The 16,093-nt window shown below is 37.2% G+C and overlaps 1 protein-coding gene across 2 annotated transcripts in view; it reads right to left on the bottom strand.

Moving 5' to 3' along the window:
* STK32B (serine/threonine kinase 32B) overlaps positions 1-16,093 on the bottom strand; it is a 163,524-nt gene that overhangs the window by 12,576 nt on the left and 134,855 nt on the right. For both annotated transcript variants that reach the window (XM_053975150.1, XM_053975148.1), the window contains exons 8-11: positions 14,744-14,860; positions 13,501-13,626; positions 8,725-8,856; positions 7,891-7,955 (exon numbers count right to left, since the gene is read on the bottom strand). In XM_053975150.1, the coding sequence (XP_053831125.1) occupies positions 7,891-7,955; positions 8,725-8,856; positions 13,501-13,626; positions 14,744-14,860 (440 nt within the window). The remainder of the gene's footprint in view (positions 1-7,890; positions 7,956-8,724; positions 8,857-13,500; positions 13,627-14,743; positions 14,861-16,093) is intronic.

Genomic DNA, 16,093 nt, shown 5'->3' with positions numbered 1-16,093 from the left:
AAGGCTGTGAGTTGCCAGGGAACAGCCACAGCCTGCATTCACCTCTCTGCAGGCTCATCCCTCTCCACCTATTTGTTATGCAAGATTTCTCTGCCCCAGTCTTATACTTAGCTCCACAAGACGTCTGATCAACTGTGCAGCTCCTTCATTCCCTGTAGGGTGGACCCCTCAAAAGGAGATTGAACCAGGTGTTCACTTGTGAATGCACAGCATATGTTGCAGCCTTCAGTTAATCACCAAACCTCCCTGCACAAGGTGTGGGAAAGGTGGTGCCTAACACAGGGATCCCCAGAAGCCACTCTACTCAACACCATGTCACCTCGGTTAGTCAATGAGGTGCACCCACAACAGGAGCATCTATTGAGCCCCAGGAGAGACATAGGAAAATTACCTCCAAATGAGGTAATCCAAAGGATGGAGGATGTGTCCTGGAACCCAGCAATGGACAGTCTGAATCTTACCTAAATCTCTTACTGACCTAAGTCTTTCTTTTCCTATTTTCCTATGCATTTCTAAGTCTTTATTTTCCTATGCATTTCTTTTCCTATTTCCAAAAGGTTAGAGATATATATATACATGGGTACTTGCATATATGCACTTGTATATATGTACATTTTACTGTTCAACCCTTGTGCTACTGTGAAGATATAGTAAAATGCTGTGTCCAATGGGGAAAATGATGTGCAGAACTCCATGATATCAGAAGGCTAATTAATTAATTTATTATACTATATTACACTAATAAGAACTATACCGCTACTAAGAAAAAACCTGTGACTCTGCCGAGTCCCGACAAGCTGTGACCTAATTGGTCAATCAATCCAAAACACCATCACCAGAATCCAATCAAGCAATCACCTTGTGTAATCTCCATAACACAAACAATCTCCATAACACATGTGCACAACAACCAGCAGCAGTAAGTGAGATAAGGATTGTCTTGATCATTCTTTTCTCTGCTTCTCTCACAGCTTCTCTCAGGAAAAATCCTGAGAAAGCTGTCTCTCTCTGTTCAGAGGATATGTGAATACCACACGAAGACTAGATGAAAATGGAAACCTTGTGAGCTGTGAGAAGCCATAAATGCACATACCCAGCAATTCCACCTAACAGAGATTCCCCTCTCTCATAGTGGCCCATTTCAGACACTGGGGCTATTGATGAATAAGCTGAATGGAGACAAATGTCTGCTGTGGTATATTCCCCTCACTTCTGACATTTCCAGATTTCCTGAACCAATGACTGCATCAGAAGCCTCACATCTCAAGGACCTTGATGGATTTTTTCCCATGAATTTCTCTAATCCTCTTCTGAATATTTTTCTATGTTTAACAACCAAATCACCACTCAGCAACACGCTGCATTTCACAAAAAAGCATGGTTGATTTTCTTATAAACCTGCTGCCTGATAACTTTGTGACCTTGGGTTACCACAGAGTGAATAATCATTGCTTAGTCATCTTCTCAATGAGTTTAAGAACATGTTATTATTTCTCCTGTTTCTGTCTTTTCAGTTGCGTCTTCTGAGTTTAAATTAGTTCAAGTTTATTAAACCCTTCAACATGACCCATGTCACCCCCCTGGCCAATCCTGTTTTTCTTGAAACCTTTCTAAGTCCTTTTTAACCTTTTTGAGATAAGGAAGCAGAGCTGTACACAGAATGGAAGATGCATGTGAAGGTGTATGTATATGAACATATATTTATCTGTAGCTCTTTTTAGCAGGAACATATCAATGCCTTTTGGTCTTCCACTAAGCATTGTGCTATCCACAGTTTTTTCAAACTCTTCCTCCTTCAAAAGTGAAGCTAATTTTAAGTCTATTATACTAAAGGTAAAATTGAGATTTCTTCTTCTGACTGTATTTGCATTTATCACTACTGAATTTGAGCTGCCATTTTATTACCCTGCAACTCAGAACCATGGCTATCATTATCTACTGCATCTCTTTTCACTCAGATTTAGTTGTGACTACTCTGGTATCATAAGTGAACTTTGTGACCTCACCATTCACCTTCCTTTCCAGCTCATCTATGAATGTATTCAACAGACACACGGACATCAGAGTGACTGGCAGGAATAATGTTATCTCATTACTGGCTTGTTTCTCCATTGCTTCAGCAACTGGACACAAATTGCTTTCTTAAAACAGGACAAGGAGTTCTGTCTTTATGACTCAGTTTATGGAGACTCATAACAAGTGAAAATTTATGTTAGTGTGGGACGTAAAGAGAGATGAAGGTAATTACCTCGTGGAGGTAATTCCCTATGGCAATGGAAGAGTCATGACCTGTTATGCAGCCTTTATTTATCGCAGATATGATCTGTCCCATGTAGCCTGCTTTTAAAAAATAATTTTGGTACTCAGAATTATACACTTGTGCTTCCCCTCCAAAGTCAGATATGTACAAATGAAGACTCCTCTTTCCTCTGCCTGTGAATTGACTTCCAATTAGTTTTTATGAGTTGTATTTGTGTTTAGTTTTCTGTGAATAGAAACCAATTTCTGGCCTCCAGTGCTGAGGATCTCCATCTGTTATCCTGATCCTTCCAGGACCACATTTCAACGTGGAAAATGGGCTGACATATGCACCCCCATGCAACTTTCATTGCCAAAGTTGGATGGTGTAGTGTAGCCATTATAATGATATCATTACTTGTTTGGGAAAACTTTGACTATTTTTCCTTCAAGACTTTTAAAATGACACTCGAGATACTGATTACCCTTTGTAGTTTTGTTTTTTTTTTCCCTCCATGAAACTGTGCAGGGAACACATTATTGAAACAATGGCATTTGTATGACCTCTCCTTTCTCCAAAAAAAGTTAATTTGAAGGTGTACTTAGAGAAAAATTACCAGTTTGGACCTGTTATGCTCAAACTTTTAGGTAGCTTGGCTCAGTAAGAAGAGAGTGACTTTTGGATTGGTAATTCTAAACCAGTAATAACAAGCAGGAATCAGAGGCAGAAGTGAAAGGGCTCGTGTTGGCAAGCAACAGTTATTACTACCAAAACACAAACCAGGTTCAATCATCACATTCAGAAAAGCATCTTTCCAATTGCAAGAGCAATCTCCAAAAGCAGACAGATCCATTACAAAAGGGAGAAGAAAGGTTTAGTGAAGTGCAGTGCAACCACTAGAAATGCTCAGAAAAAAATGGATTTGAACTGAATTAAGGTCAGCAGAAGGGGCAAGAAAAGGATTGCAGCCTCATCCAAAAAGCATTCAGATATTAGAAGGATTATGATAAATATCTTCAGAGACACTGACATAAAATATGTATTAAGAAAAATACATTCAATGAATTACACTGCAAATCATTATGAATATTCAGTTTCAATCAAAATGAAATGAAAGAGAATACTCAGGGACTCTGGATTTGAATCTTAAAAGACAATTAAAAGGAAAGAAAAAGAACTAAAATAAGAGAGAGAATAAATTTGATCTTATAAAAAATGCAGAGAATATTAAGTAAGCTTTTCATCTATGATATGGAAAAAATCAAACAACAGGATTTTAAGCATCTTAATATGCTTAAAATATGCTCCCTCAAGTTTTGCTGTCTATTCTGGAAACAGAGAGCTGTCTGTTCACCTCAAGCTGTTCAGGATCATTTATGAGAGAACTGGATATGCTCAAATGGTAGGAATGATAGCAGGAAAAGACAGAGTAATGTGTTTCAATTTGTGGCACATTTTTTAACGTGCTAGTATTGAACAAATAGTGAGAAGAGGAATAAGGACAGAGACAAATCTGTTCAGATTGTGGGGACAAGACAACTGAATATCATAACAATGCTATTGCAGCATTTTAGTATTAAGTAAAAAACCTCCACATTCAAAATCACCAGTAATATTTTGAAAGGTTTTACTGGAATTATTAAAAACATGGATATTTTTTCTAATCAGTTCATTGCATTTGTTAAAATAGTTTTGCAGAATTCTAACCCATTTTCATGTACATTGGATATATGAATTATATATATTCTACTCAGTAAAATGTGGCTGTTTGATTTTGTTTTCTTTAGCAGGCTGATAATTTTGATTAAGTTTGTGAAGCATTTAACAGAAGGATTATTCTGCCTGATAAGCAAATATTTCTTGTGTTTTCTTCTCTCTGATTTCTCACATCTTCAATCTTAAAGGCATCTTTCAGGGAGAAGAAGAGGCTCAGGACCATAAATGGTAAGAAATATGATTTCATTACATGCAAATATTGGGTTTTTTTCTTAATGTCTGATCATTTCAGGTTTTAGATATTCATAAAGAGATGTATGTGAAGATATGTTTAGAGATAACAGCATAAAAAAAGCAAAATAATCTCTGCTCAGCGTTTTAATAAAGCTACAACAAACAGTGTGACTTTATCTCTACAATCTCCCCCACCACAGACACACACAAAATTAAATAAAGGAAACTAGAAAATGTAGCCTACAGCTTCTAAATGATACCAAATTCTGGAAGAATTGCTGGCAAGTCTGTGGGAATACACATTAAGATACTGCAAAACGTTTAGTGCTGCATTTCTGGATATAAAAAGTCTATATACAGAAATGGAATTAAAACAAAAAACTAATTATTTTGCCACAAAAAGGAGCCAAAAAGATCCCTGAAAACTACTTCAGATAATAATTTCAAGCCAATCAGTGTGTGGACTGTTTGTATATCAGATTTTATTTAGTTTATGTGTTCAAAACTAGGAGACTACACTGACACTTTTAACAATAGAAAACAAATCCTGCAAAAGGATTTTCCTCTGTTATTTTAGTTTGGATCGGGGCAGTGTGTGCCCCTCTCTTGAAGGTACTGGAAGATAATGTCACTGTGGACAGATGCCATACCCCCATGTCATATCAAAACACACACATGCACACGCACACACATTTTAATTTGCTCACATCCACTGAAATATTCAACAGAAGATGCCCTCTGATCAGGATTGTGTAAGGGATACAAATCTAACTTTTTTACCCACTGCTGACAATCACTAACTTCATGTCTTTGTCCATGAAACCCTTGCTTAAAACTTTCCTACAAATACCAATTTTCCATTACTTAAATACAGAAAGTAATAGAATAAAGAAAATGTGCACATTCTGTCTTCATCTTCATTAACTGAAACTTTTTACATACTTCAGTCTCTTTCACTATGTTTAAGTTCTTTTTAGCATAGTGGGCCCTTTCTCTACCTCCCCCTGCTCCTCTTGCCTGCAATCTAAGAGTTTCTGATAATCTCCTGAGCTTCTTGGTAAGAAAGCAAATATGACACATTGCAAGATTTGCAGTGTCTGTTGCAGGATGAAAGACACACAGTAGAAAAGAGGCACAGTGCAGAACTACCAGCAAGGCATTCAAAAAAATCAGATTTTGCTTTTCATAGCAGATATTTTACAAGTATTGGATTGCAAGATGTTGTGTAAGTGTGATGGCTAACACCACAAAATTAACTACGTATTAACACCTGACTTTATGTTGCTCAGTTAAAAGCATCTGAATTTTTCCCTTGCATCTTTGTAGTTTGAGGATCTCATTTTTTTCCCTTGAACGACATGCTAATTTTTTTCCCATAATTTATTAGAATTTATGTAGTGTTCTGTGATGCTGAAGTAAACTGAGCAGAAGGCTTAAGTGACAATAAAATGCAGATTTTTTGCTGCTGGATATAATGAAGATCTAAGGAAATACGCAGATACTTTCAGCAATTACTATGTAGAGGAACATGGAAGAATATCAAAACATCTGGCTGCATTAATCTGAGAGTGATTTAAAGGCCTGTTTGGGATTGACACCTCACCTAATAATACAGTCACTTTTTAATATGTATTATATTTGTAGGAACAAATGGTTCACATCTTTCAGCATCTTCAGCTGTTCCTAAGAACTTAATGGGCCATGTGTTTTGGAAACCCATGTAAGCACAGCCTCAGCTTGTACATCCAGTCCTGAGGGCACAGGTCTAAGGAAACCCACCCTGAGTTCCTCTGGTGTATACTGTGTAGCTTCTTCTGGTATGATGGCATCTGTGCCCGCCATTGCTCCTATTTTGTTCTCATTAACTTGAATTCACTTTGCACTTCAAACATTTGACATCTGCTTCCCCCCTTAACATTTTTTTCCTTGAAAAATATTACAGAAGTCTCTCCATGTCTTTCTTAAGATATGATGCAATTTAAAAGAGAAATGGTTGTGATCTGGCTTTAGACAATGCAGGATCTGTTATAGGTCTAAACTAAATATTCTTCCTTTACCTTGTCAAAGCGAATCAAGCAATGACCAAAACACATGCTTTTCTGATTGAAGTGCATGTGGTTTACCTTTTGCTTCCATTTTACTTGTACTCCATTTAAACTTCTTGATCTCTCATCAGCCTCTCAAGAGTTCTTTATAGCTTGTGTTGTTACTGTAGTTGTGCAATATGAAACAAACAAAAAAAATTCCTATGCATAAAAAGATTTAACAATAACACAGCAAAATCATGACAAGAAAAATTGTTCAAGGTAGTGGACACACCAATGAGATTTTGAGTGTCTTACAAAATCTGGTGTTCTAACTTCCAAAAATTGCCACATATTGGATATGCCTCATATATGACTTAGGGTAGGTGGGAGGCTAATACCTGGAAATGAATTACTTGTATGAACAGCTTCTAAGAAACTCATTAAATTGAATAACCAATGTAATATTTTTCTTATCTTGTTATTATGATCTTAATAATTTTGAATTTTGTGGGTTAAACTACAAAGTTCAAGCATTCACTAGTTCAACTGATTCAGGGAATCCACCAAGATGCTTCTTAAAACCTTCTATGGGCTGACTTGGTCTGGCTTCTCTTCTTTATGGCTTTAACAGAAACCAATGGCTTTCTTGTGCTTGTGATCATGCAAAATAACATGAAGAATCTGCTGGACCTTCCTTTTCTTTCTAAGACTGTGTAGTTTCTGTGAGCAGTCCGTATCAGTCAGAAATATCCCACAGATTGTAACAGGAAGAAGGGCAGATCATGGCATAATTTCCTTCATGCTATTGTGTGAACTGTGCTAAGCTGACAGTTCCTTTTTCAGTTTTAATTAGAGAGACAGTAATTACCTGCATTGTATGCATTAAGTAAAATAGACACAACTTTTAAATTAATTTTTAACATCTCACAACTCTATTAGAAAGGCTTGCATATATAATTAGATCAAATAAAAACATGGAATACACTTGACCAAAGTGAAATAATTTGACCAAAGACACAAGCAACTCCATTGTTATGACTTATATCTGCTAATACAAACAGGTCTGTAATGACTGCAGCTCAGAGGCAGTAAATTACAAGGAAGGCAGTGCATTAATTGAACCAGGAAGATTACTGATATCCTTGGCAATCAATCTTGTGCTTCTGTCAACCATGACTGACCCTTAGATTAGAAGTTCTTGCTTCATGTTTGGTAGAGGTGCAATACTTAGCTTTGTTGAAATAGTTAATGTTGGAATATATTGTTTTTAATAGTGGGGAAGTATGAACAGCTTTTCCAAGTAGGAACAGTGCTGCTCATACCATTAAAATTTCATGAGTTATTACTTCCCTTGGTTTTATTTGAGTTGTGAAAAAGCAGTACCTTTTATTGTATTCCTCTGCTTAATTACTGACAGTTTCTCTGGGGAGTTCCAGTAACATTTACCTTATATTTCTAACATACTTTCATCACAAGGTCTTCTGCTTGCTTGCAGAGATGCAAGAACTACAAAACCATCACACCAGAGACTATAAGAGGAAATCAATGAAAATCCAGTCTTTTAGGCTCTGCTGCTGTGATCATTAATCACCTTCCCTTACACTGTGAGAAAAAAATAGTTCTCAATTTAATTTTAGTACTGAATGCTAAAGAGGCATTAAGAAATGCACTTACTTCTCTCTGTTGAATATGATGAATTCTTTCCTAACGGTTTCCAAGCACTGCTGCAGGTGTACGTTCTTTAAAAAACAGCATGAATAGGTTGATTAAAAAAGATGAGAAATCATAGACAAAAATCACAACAACACAAACAACACTGAACAAAATGCTTATGAATGAATGCTATCAAGAGGCATTTCGAAGACTCATTAAATTGGGCTATGATAGCACAATCAATCTCATTCTTTTGAAAGAAGCTCCCCACAAAGAATTCCTGAGGATTTTTACATCTGATAGCTCTAGGAAGAACAGTTTTCATGAACATTCAAAATCATTAGAAGTAGCAGCATAATTTATAAAACCTCACTGGAATGATGATTCAAGTCTGGAAATCATTATTAATCTTCTTGGTACTCTTGACTGTTCATACAATGCATCTTTCTACATGGCACACAGTCAAGAGTGGAAGAGACAACTTTAACATATTTATAAATAACAAGCCTTTTCACTGCATACTTTTCATTTTTGGTAGTAGTAGCAAATAAATACTCTTTGTAACTATTTGTCCATGTGTGGGAAGTGTTTTTTGCAACTGGCAGCACTTTTTCATACTTCAAATGAGCATCTGTGATAATCTTAAAAATTATTATAGCTTAAAGATGTTGTTACTATTTGACTGAAATAAATGGTTGCTGTTCATCTTGCTTTGGAGATGATTTATGCAATGTATAAAATGACAGACAGAGAGGTTGAGTCTATTTTCAGAGGTAATAAAACTGAATTTAACTGAGTTTGCCTGTTAGAGTGTAAACAAAATGCCACTGACTGCAGTCACTGTTCCCATCTTACCAGTGGGCAGGTTTCCTTAGCTCCATCTTTGGATTTGTTTTTGGCAAGTCGCTTTTTCTTTTTATGGAGAGGCTTGGATTCCAAAATCATTTCTTCAAGTTCAAATGTGGGATCACAGTTCAGTCTTCCTTTCTGGTACAAAAGGATTCAAAGTTACTCTGTAAAGATCATTGTCTTTTTAAAATTTGCTTGGAAAATATTAACAGCAGTAAAAATGAACCAGCTCCTCAATCACATCTGTAAAATGAAAACCGTCTTTTTAGGCCTGAAGTTTATATAATGGAGATAAGATAAAAATCATTTTATAAAGCAATTATAAAGAGTTAGATCCTCTTCCTAGTTATAAACAGACATATTCCTAGAGTGACAAAATTATGTTACCCCAGTGAGAGAGATTAATCTGGCACAGGGTCTTCATCAGAATATCTGTTAGTGCTGTAGACTAATAGTGACACCAGTAATAGTGCAGAAGAGCTGGGGAGTACTTCGAGGACCTTGTTGAAATGTGATTTGCTGAAGTGTTGCAGTGGATTCATTTATTTAGATGCTGTCCATGAGAACAAAGGAAGGAGTAGGCCTGTTTAGGTTAGCAGCATTTATATAAAAAAGGGTTCCCAGTATTATAGAATCCCATGTTGGAAAGGATCTCAAGGATAATCTGATCAAACTTTTCTGGGCAAAACCACAGTCCCCAGTCTGGACAAGATGGCCCAGCAATCTGTCCAGCTGAATCTTAAAAGAGTCCAGTTTTAGAGAATCCACCATTTTCATGGGCAGATTATTGATATGACTGATTTTTGTTGTGAAAAATTTTGCTCTTGTGTCCAGCTGGAATCTTCCCAGGAGTTAAGTGTACCCAATACCCCTTGTCTTTTCCATGTGACTTCCTGTGAAAAGGGAGTTTCCATCTTGGTAGCTAACCTTTAGGTAGTGGGACATGGTGATAAGGTCTCCCCTAATTCTTCTTTTCTCAAGGCTCTACAAGCCCAATTCTCTCAGCCTTTCCTCTTATGGCCTATTTCCCCCTCCTCTGATCATCTCTGTGGCCCTTCTCTGGACCCTCTCCAGCTTTTTTTGTGTAGTGGGGACCAAAACTGAACACAGTATTTCAGGTGTGGCCTGGCAAGTGCTGAGCAGAGTAGGGCAATGACTTCTTTATCTCTGTTGGTGATGCACTTGTTGATGCAACTCAACATCCCGTTGGCTTTCTTTGCCATGGCAGCACCCTGGTCACTCACACTGAGCTTGCTGTCCACCTGGACCTCCAGAGCTGCTGGAGCTGTTCCTCTGCTGGATAGATCCCACCCTGTGCTACACCCCTGGACTATATTTTCCCAGGTTTAAGACCTTACACTTGTTGAACTTCATAAGGTTCTTGTTAGCCCACTCCTACAAAGGTCTTCCTGCAGGGTAGTTCTCCCAAGGTGTCAACTTTCCCACTCAGTTTGGTATCATCAGTGGACTTCCTCAGGGTACATTTGATCCCATCATCCACATCACTTGTTAGGGTATTAAGCAGTGTTGGACCCAATATTGATCCCTTGGGGACCCCACTTGTGACAGGCTTCCAGTTTGAGGAGATTTTTCCACCTCCCCCTGGGCTCAGCCCATCACATCAGCCAGTTTCCCACCCATTACATGGATCACTTCTCTATACCATAACACTGAAATTTCTCAAAAAGGAGGCAGTGGGAAATTGTATCAAAAGTCTTAGAGAAATCCAGGTAAACAATGAGAACCACTTGCCCCATATCAGCTGAGCAGGTTACCTTGTCATTTAATATTATAAGGTTTGGAAAGTCCAATTTGTCCTTGGTGAATCATTGTTGGCTTTTCCCCATCAGGTGCTTCATTCCAATCTGTTATTCTTTTTCCATTCTATCCACTTTATTAAGGTTTTCCTTACGCATTACACATATTACTTAAATATTTTGGATTCTTCATAAACAAATTGTTATGTTAATTTCTGATGCTTGAATCAAATATTAAGATTCATTGTTATACCAGAAAGTCCTTCACAAAAAATTGCAAACAATTTGAATTGTATAGTGGAAGATATTAAAAGCAACCTATTTTCCTCTGGGGTTTCTAAGAGTTCAGTCACACCATTGTCACTGTCAAGGTGGAAGTACTAAAATAAGTCATATATAAATGACAGATATTTATAGTTAGCAAAGACATTAAGCAGCAAAATCACATCAGAAACTACTTGTATAATTTGTGGTGTCCTACAATGAAACATTTGGTTTAGAGATCACTCCATCATTTTTATTCTTAGCAAACTCTGTATAGTCAGAGCATAATATTTAGATATCTGATGCCTTTTCCTGTATATTATCCAGCCAGCTTTAGTAGAACATATTTGATTTTTATTACTGGCAGTTTACAGTTTATTTATATTTATTAATAAATAAATAATATCTTAAGGTTTCATAAATCAGTTCCTTCCTTGAGCATCCATAGTTTTTAGATTTTATTGAGTAGTTAAAAAATATATCACTTTGATTCTGAAGCTTTAAAAATAAAAGCAAATTATATTTAAAAAAACCCTACAACAATTTATGACTCCAAGCTGAAAATGAAGAAACTAACTAAGCCATAAAGAAATAAAAGTGCTAGTTAAGTAAGAACTGTGTTTATGAAATCAAACTATAAGGGAGAAATTATGGGACATAGACCTCCCATGTGCCTCCTAGCTGTAGAAGGCAGACGAGCTCCTGACAGTCAAGGCAAGCTGTCAAAATTTATAAAACTCTCTGATTTCAAAACACAGGTCACAGGGCCCCAGTTCTCGCCAAAGGCTGAAAAACAAGAAATATTTTGTTGTGTGGCCCCAAATAATCAGTGAAAGTTTTGCTGGTGCTACAAAGAGAAAGTTCCTGGAAAATGTGTGACCCAACTTGGTATCATGAAACAGCAAAGTTTCTATAAAAAGAAATGTTGGGCTAGAAAAGACACTTTGGTTCTCACCTCACTGCTTTTCCTGACACACTTGATTGATCGGGTGGAACAAGTCCTGCAATATCAGATTCTTCATGGAAGAGTCTGGTAGAGCTTGTAATGGGACTTTCAGATTAAGCTGGACAGATAAATGAAACAATTTACTCCTATTTCCTTTTAAAGGTAGAATATTTTTTTCTTCAATATTATAGATTTCCCCTTCAGTTTTATAGATGCTGCCAAAACACAAATAAAGTGAATCCAAATGTGAAAAGAAAAGCTGTCTTTGATGAGTCTGAGATTCTTGGAACCCCACCTATGCTGTATCTTTGGGTATGGGGAAATGGATGTCCCTTATGAAATACTGTGTTGTGAAGTTTTTCACATGCTGACAGTTGTGGATTAAACTTTTAACTGGGAGTAGGAAGTGTAAATAATCGGTTGAGTTTTGCCTGAGAAGTAAGTCCACACCTCTGATATCTCAAAGAGCAGTTCTAACTTGAAAAAAGGAAAAGAAGGAAGTCAGACTCCGCTCATCTTGTAGATCACACAGGAGAATGGAGTCCAGCAGGCCAAGAAGGAGCTTTGTTCTGCATTGCTTTGCTTAGGACAGCGACCTGAGAGGGTGTAGGGGAGAATCCTGGCATGGCACAGCAATTATTCCAGCTGCATGGACATCAAGTAAGAGTGAAAGCAATGAAAGAGTCATAGCCTGGTAGATATGGCATTCACCTCTCCAACTTTTCTCTTGCACTAGGATTGAGCTACAAAGTGAAAGGAAGGAATTTTCCCACAGGTGAACATAGCTCTGAAGTGCCTGTAAGAGGGGCCTGCCTTTCCCTTCTCCTGTTGTGCTTGTTACCTGCTGTGTTCCTGGTCTTTCTACCAGTTCCCTGAAGGAGACTCTGCTTGCCCACCCACAGCTATTTTCTCCTGCAGGATGTTGCTTCCAGAGAGGCTCTGGTCAGGTGCCAAGAAGCCCAGCAATCACAGAGAGCAGTGTCTTGGCAACACACCTGGCTACCTTTGCTCCATTAGGCAATGCTCTCTCACCTTCAGCTTCTGAAGGGCTGGATCCTGTCCCCATCATGTTTATCATGAACTCTGATGTACACCTGGATGAAAACACCTTCCTCATCTTTATTTACAGTTGCATAATAAAAAACCACAGAAACAAACCTTGGTGTGCTACAAATAAGTTGTCTGGACAGCAATTATAGTGTAACATGGCTGAAAAAAGTGAAGCAGCATATTAACACCACAGTCATTGCTTTTTATTCATGGCCCTCATTTAGCTTGAAAATGAGCAGAAAGGAAATATCCAGAAAATACCAACAAAATGGGACCACAGTAAAAAAGAAACCACCAGATTCCCTCACAGAATCGGAATGTTTTATTGTAAGAAACTGTCACAAAGGAAACAGGTCAGCCTTTTGGAACACTATTTTTTTAAGTGAAAAAGTAACAGCATACTGGGATGTTAAAAAGGTTTCCAAATGTTATTCAAATGTCTAACTTTCACAGCCACAACAGTCTTCTTGGTATTCTTTGTCTCAGAGTTAACTCTGACAATCATTTGCTCCAACAGCTGAAATGCAAAGTCTGGAAAAGGTTTTCTTTTATTTGAAAAGGAACAAAAAGTGAGCCAAGGTTAATTAGTTTTTGTTGTGATCTATTGAAATGGGACTAATTTTCCCTTAGTTGTGACTGAGTAAATGAAAGTAGAATCCAAAGTAAATCACTGAAGAGCAATGAATACAAGCATAAACAAGTAAAACAGCAGTGATAATTAAAGTCAGAATTTACAAACACTATTCACCTGGAAAATAAACTTACATTAGGAACAAAGCCTGGGGTCACAGCTTTCTCTAGAACAGCATCCCAGTTGACATCAGCTAGGTATGGAGAGTTCTGGATGTCTGCAAGGCTTGAAAGGCGGCACTCCGGGTCCTTAATGAGAAGCTGTGATCAAGCACAAGGCATTTTCTAAGGGACTGCATGCCATATAGAAGAGTAAATGTATCATAAATTGTATGATACATATTTTTAAGTAAGAAAATGGCTAGGGGATCTTCTAACAGATGCTAGAAGTCCCAATTTAGAAAATAATTAAAAGTAATAAGTCATTGGATATGAGTACAGTTTAATTGCCACCAGATGGCTGTTGCAGGCATGAAGTGTATAAATGTATTAGCAACAAAAGTCTGCTTACAAATACACAAGAGCCCGTGCAAAATCACAGATCAATGCCACCCAACAATTTGTATTTTCTCTTTAATTTTTTGGAAGATATAGTTCACACTCTGCATCCTGGCAGCAATTAAAATTATCCACCTCACTGCTCTATCTATTCAAGACTACATTGCTAATTGCTGCTAAAGACATATTTTTTATTACTCTATTCAGACATTCACAAATATTTCCTGTTCAAGTATCAATATTGATGATCTGAAATACCTAAAAGAGAGAGATTATCTTTGTGGTGTAGCCAGACAATTAAAGCAAGCAAAAACTGGGATTTTAGGAAGAAAACAATTTTTAGGGTTGATGCATTCAGAAAGAGCCCTGTCTTGTGGCTTAGTGATGTTTACAGCAAAGTGGCTCAACTTTTGTTGTTGCAACTATAGCAACATGGGACAGGAAGAGATACAGCCATTTTAATTTCTAATCTCCCTATCTGGAAACTGCAGCAGAAATTCAGAGGGCAGAGTGGTCCTTCCTTCCCTGTCCCACTTGCATATCCATAGCTGGGGGGAAATGAGATCAGGGCACAGACAAGGAATTACTGATCCCCAAACTTTTACTATCTCTAGTGAATCAGCTTTAAAATAAAAGAAATTTTAAATTTTTACTCCTCTGAAGCCATGAAAAGCCTGAGTCTAAGCCTAAGGATACTGCACCTTCTGAAGAGAAAATACTGCACCATTCACATTCAGAACAGCCTAGAAATAAGCTCTGCTCTCTTATCCTTGAAATGTTGACTACCTAATGTCTGTGTTTGTCTGATGCCTTTTCCAGTGTTGGAGAGGCTTCTGGAAGAGAATAGAACAGAGGACAGAAAGTATTTGTGCTTTCTTACCTTTTTCAGTAGTGCTATCATGCCCTTGCACCATGTGGATGAGTAGTGAACTCTTTCGATCTTGAACATGTTGAGTATCTCGTCAATGGGGGTGGCTGAATGAATTTCATAGGGCCTCTGGGATAAAGTTAAATCAATACCAAGTCAGAAAGAATGGATAAAAGAGTGCAGACTAGTCACATTTTCCTGAGCTCAGTATTGCTTGTCTTGAAAATATCAAAACCATGAAAGCATTGTATAACAATTTTAAGTCTAATCCTTTGTGTGTGTGCTTTTCTTTGGTTGTAATGAATGTAATTTCCCATAGATGCATTTCCTCTGCTATTTTTTCTCTCATGAAAGGAAGTATAAGTTCAAATGAGATGAATAAATAATTTTGTTCCTGGGGCATTCTGTCTGAAATGTGGATTGTTTACTGCTTTTTGCTTATAATACTAGTGATCAATTCTTGCAACCTAAACTGACAAAATCGAAAGGAGGCTGCTGAAAGGAGCTTTGTCATTCTAATTTTACTGAGTAGTAGATAAAGAAACTAAAAGATGCTTACAAAAGTCTGTGTCAGAATCACAGTAAAAAAGAAGACTCCAAATCCCAATCCTTCTCCTTTGCTTTTTTTAGAGTCCAAAATTAACACACTACATGGATCTGCTGCCATGTGTTTGCAGTGCCTAAATTCTTCTATAGATGAAGAAAAGCTCTGGTCTTTGCAGTGCTTTGTTCATTAAGTTTTCTCTGATTTATCTTTTATTACATGCAGAATTTGGAAATAAAGTACTACATATAAATTTATACTCTTGCTATTTTCTGTTCACATACTTCAATGTTTGAAGCAAGTTTTTATAATTATACTTAATCTATTTTTGTAAACAATTGCAGAGAGTGGATTGTTAGTGAATTAAGTTGTACCCAGCAGGTGATAAATATGTGATATGAGATCTGCAGCTAAATGCCAACCTAGCAGCAGTGTGCAAATTAATGCACCATAATTCATAAACAACACAGAGTTACCTATTAATCCAATATCCTGAACAGCAAACGGCAGGCACTCATTACCTTGACTAAGAAATGGATCATCCCTTTGCTAGTATGTACTGGTAGAAGATTATAATTTAAGAATATTTCTAGGTGTTAGTTATCTAATCTGTTAAGGAATTGGAGTCATTCTTCATAAAGACTCATGACATATTCTTATTCTGGGAAGATTCATGCATATATTTCACTTTCACATGTATGAAACCAAGTGCATTCCAAGGCACTGGGGTGTTCAAAAAATAAATTCAGGAGGGTCTAAATCTTTTTGCTTTGATTCACATTCAGTTAGCCTGTTATCATTTAGCTGTACCATGTCCA

This window comes from Vidua macroura, chromosome 4, assembly GCF_024509145.1.
Source record: "Vidua macroura isolate BioBank_ID:100142 chromosome 4, ASM2450914v1, whole genome shotgun sequence".
NCBI lineage: Eukaryota > Metazoa > Chordata > Aves > Passeriformes > Viduidae > Vidua > Vidua macroura.
This window is presented reverse-complemented; position numbering and strand designations above follow the sequence as displayed.